General features: G+C 38.0%; 1 protein-coding gene across 1 annotated transcript; it reads left to right on the forward strand.

Moving 5' to 3' along the window:
* Window positions 1-1,447: 1,447 nt before the first annotated feature.
* On the forward strand, window positions 1,448-2,816 carry LOC103940823 (AP2/ERF and B3 domain-containing transcription repressor RAV2-like). Its single transcript, XM_009351004.2, has one exon. The coding sequence runs from the start codon at window positions 1,778-1,780 to the stop codon at window positions 2,741-2,743; it is 966 nt and encodes a 321-aa protein (XP_009349279.2). The 5' UTR covers window positions 1,448-1,777; the 3' UTR covers window positions 2,744-2,816.
* The last annotated feature ends 418 nt before the right edge of the window (window positions 2,817-3,234 follow it).

A 3,234-nucleotide genomic window follows, 5' to 3' on the forward strand; every position in this document is an offset into this window, starting at 1 on the left:
TTGAGTTCCAGGAAAAGCAACAACGAAGGAAATACGAAGCCCTACTAGTGGGACTCAAATTGGTGCTTGAGCTCCTATCCTACATTTGACCCCTCAATTTCGCTTGGATGCAAAAAATAAAAAAAATACAATGAACTTTGTAGATTTTCATTATCAAAATTTCGTTTACAGCAATTGGTTTAGCACCCCTCCCACAAAACCACCAACCTCATCTAGCATTTTCTCAAATATGTATTTACATCTAGTTTTATATGTCATTCAGTTTGACCAGTATATCAACAAGATAGAAAATATCTACACATCGACCATATTAACATAGAACACTCAATCATTTCTTTCCTATCAAGTTTATTGTCAATATTGTCAATGTACGTATATCCACTGTCAATGTATATATTAGGTATATTAAAGACCAGGCGAGAGTACAATTTTTAAAAGAAGGCTTTTCTTAATGGTTATTTTCAACTAAATTTTGTAAATCATTGTCCTGAGCCAATTCTTTGAGCTGAAAACTCAAACGATGGATATGACAAAGTGATTCTGCATTTTGGTCACAAGCTCTTTATTAATGCACATATATTTATATATCACTACACAACTGAATATGTTTTACCAAACTTTTTACCTGGGAATAGCAAGTTAGCTAGATTCAGTTCATCAAGTTTTTGATAAAAGTTACAATAGTAATTCTTCTCTTGCCAAATGCATGCACTGACAAACAAACCAGACGTGATACAGCGAAATGTGGGATAACCTGCCATATGTTGGGCAAAGGATAATATTATGCAATCCTAGTGACTATCACAACTACCGAGTGTGAACCCTGGATACAATAAGACAAATATCCCTTATGCAACAGCCAATCACAAAAGGCCACGTACGTATAGAGCCAATCAAAAGGTGCCACGTCCAGCCTAGTAAACTTCAACCAATCCCATCCGATCAAGGAACATCCCCCCTCACCCACATTAAATACCTAATAAACAAGCGCTGCAACAGATCATGTCACGGTGGTGAAGATACAGCGAGATAAGTTTTGGATGGGAAAAGGAAAGCAAAAGCCAAAAGGAAAAGGCCTCAAAAGCTCAACACATTATTATTCTGGAAGCAGGCAGATTGTCTTTCCTCTTGTTGGATGCTCTACTTATCTCGTTTTATTTGTATGATTACGGTTAAATTATGTCAACATTTTATATTTTTATTACTTTTTGTCTTATTATTTTTATTAAAAAATTAATATAAAATATGAACACGGTTTAACTGTGATCGTATAAAATAGAAAGAGATGAAAAGAGCATCCAACAGGACGAACAATCTGCCTCCATTCTAGAGACGTGAAAAGCAGGCAACTAGTGCATCATGAGATCAGATCAGGTAAGGTATTAATAGCAGCGGAGAGTTTGATCAAGGGGGATGAATTTTGCATAAAAAATGTAAAAAGTTCTAGTTGAACCCATCAACTTGCTCAAGTTGGTCTTACTTTAAATACACCATCTCACGCATCGACACAACTATATAATATACCATACACTCTTCTCATATTTCAGGAGAAAAAAATGAGCCTCCCTATGATCTTCAGCCCTAAATCAATATCAGAAATACAAGAGTTCAACTCTTGTCTTCTGCTTCCTCGGGATAAAAAACCCTAGTGTCTGAACCTCCTCCTTGTCAGCGGCTGGATCGAGTAAATCTAGATACCTTTCACTCTCTCTATATATAGTCCTTCCATTTACTTTTGTTGTGCTGTGCCGTGTATTAACTAAATTTAGTTAGACCAATGGATGTGATGGATTGCTTGAATGAGAGCACGAGTGACTCATCGAATAATGGGGTAAAGGATGCAAGTTCTAACAAGTTGCCTTCTTCTAGGTACAAGGGAGTAGTACCACAGCCCAATGGCAGATGGGGAGCTCAAATATATGAGAAGCACCAACGTGTGTGGTTGGGAACCTTCAATGAAGAAGAAGAAGCTGCTAAGACCTACGACATTGCCTTGCTAAAGTTCCGGGGACTTGATGCCATCACAAACTTCTGTCAGAGCCAAATAAAACCCTACATAGAAGATGGCAACGAGGCCATTTTCTTGGAATCCCATTCCAAGGCTGAGATCGTTGACATGCTTCGAAAACACTCGTATGTCAACGAGCTTGAAATGTACAAGCATAAGTTGCTCAACGCCGGAGTTCGTGATGGTGGTCGTAAGCGAAGTAAGTGTCACGTCGATCCAATCGACGCGTGTTATGAGAGGGAGTTGCTTTTCGAGAAGGTGGCGACGCCAAGCGATGTAGGAAGGTTGAATCGTATGGTGATACCAAAACAACAAGCTGAGAAGCATTTTCAGGTTCATCAGAGTGTAGAACTGTGTAAAGGGGTTTTGTTGAATTTTGAGGATGAGGAAGGGAACGTGTGGAGGTTTAGGTATTGTTATTGGAGTAGTAGTCAGAGTTATGTGTTGACCAAAGGATGGACGCGTTTTGTGAAGGAGAAGAAGTTGAAAGCTGGTGATGTTGTGAGGTTTCAGAGATCGGTAAGGGAGGATAAGAAGCTGTTCATTGAATGTAGACCTAGAAACGTCGATAGTCTGGGGTTCAGAGAGATGCCTGCTGGCCGGGTTGCTGAGCCTTCAGCGGCGGTTCAGGATGATGGAGTGGTGAGGTTGTTCGGAGTTAACATTATGAAAACATGTAAAAGTTGCATTGTAGACAATAGCAGGTGTTGGAGGCTTGGAGCAAGTTTAAGGTGAAAAGAACGAATTGTAATTCTGCTGGGATGTTTATCTTTTTCGTGTTTTGTCAATGAGAAGATCCTTTTTGGTATGTTTATCATTATAATGCCATCGTTTTGTATCCAAATATATATCATAACACAATAATTAAATAAAAAGGGCAAACATACAAAAAGGAGGGTTCAAACATCAATTTTGACACAAATTTCTTTTGTGCGTAAACAAGTTGTCATGGTATGTTTAGATTACCACCTTTGACAAGTCGGCTTATAGAGGGTATGGACCATGGAGAATAAATTGGACTCACCTTGAAGTTGGACTTTGAGATGTACTAATTAATTGATAATTAATTATCAAAAGATTGACCTTGGGCTTGGGGCTCTTCGGCTCGAACTCTAATAATTAAATTATTTAATTAATTATTTTCGAATTTAATTAATTACGAATTTAATTAATTAATTATTTTTTACCAACAGACTCATCCTTTTGAGATGAAGTTTGAAGTGTGG

The sequence above is a fragment of a genome, unplaced genomic scaffold, assembly GCF_019419815.1.
Source record: "Pyrus x bretschneideri cultivar Hongxiangsu unplaced genomic scaffold, Pyrus_bretschneideri_v1 Contig13, whole genome shotgun sequence".
Taxonomy (NCBI): domain Eukaryota; kingdom Viridiplantae; phylum Streptophyta; class Magnoliopsida; order Rosales; family Rosaceae; genus Pyrus; species Pyrus x bretschneideri.

Bases quoted from the DNA above. Each gene is read 5' to 3' on its own strand.
- LOC103940823 (XM_009351004.2), top strand. From the start codon at position 1,778: ATGGATGTGATGGATTGCTTGAATGAGAGCACGAGTGACTCATCGAAT.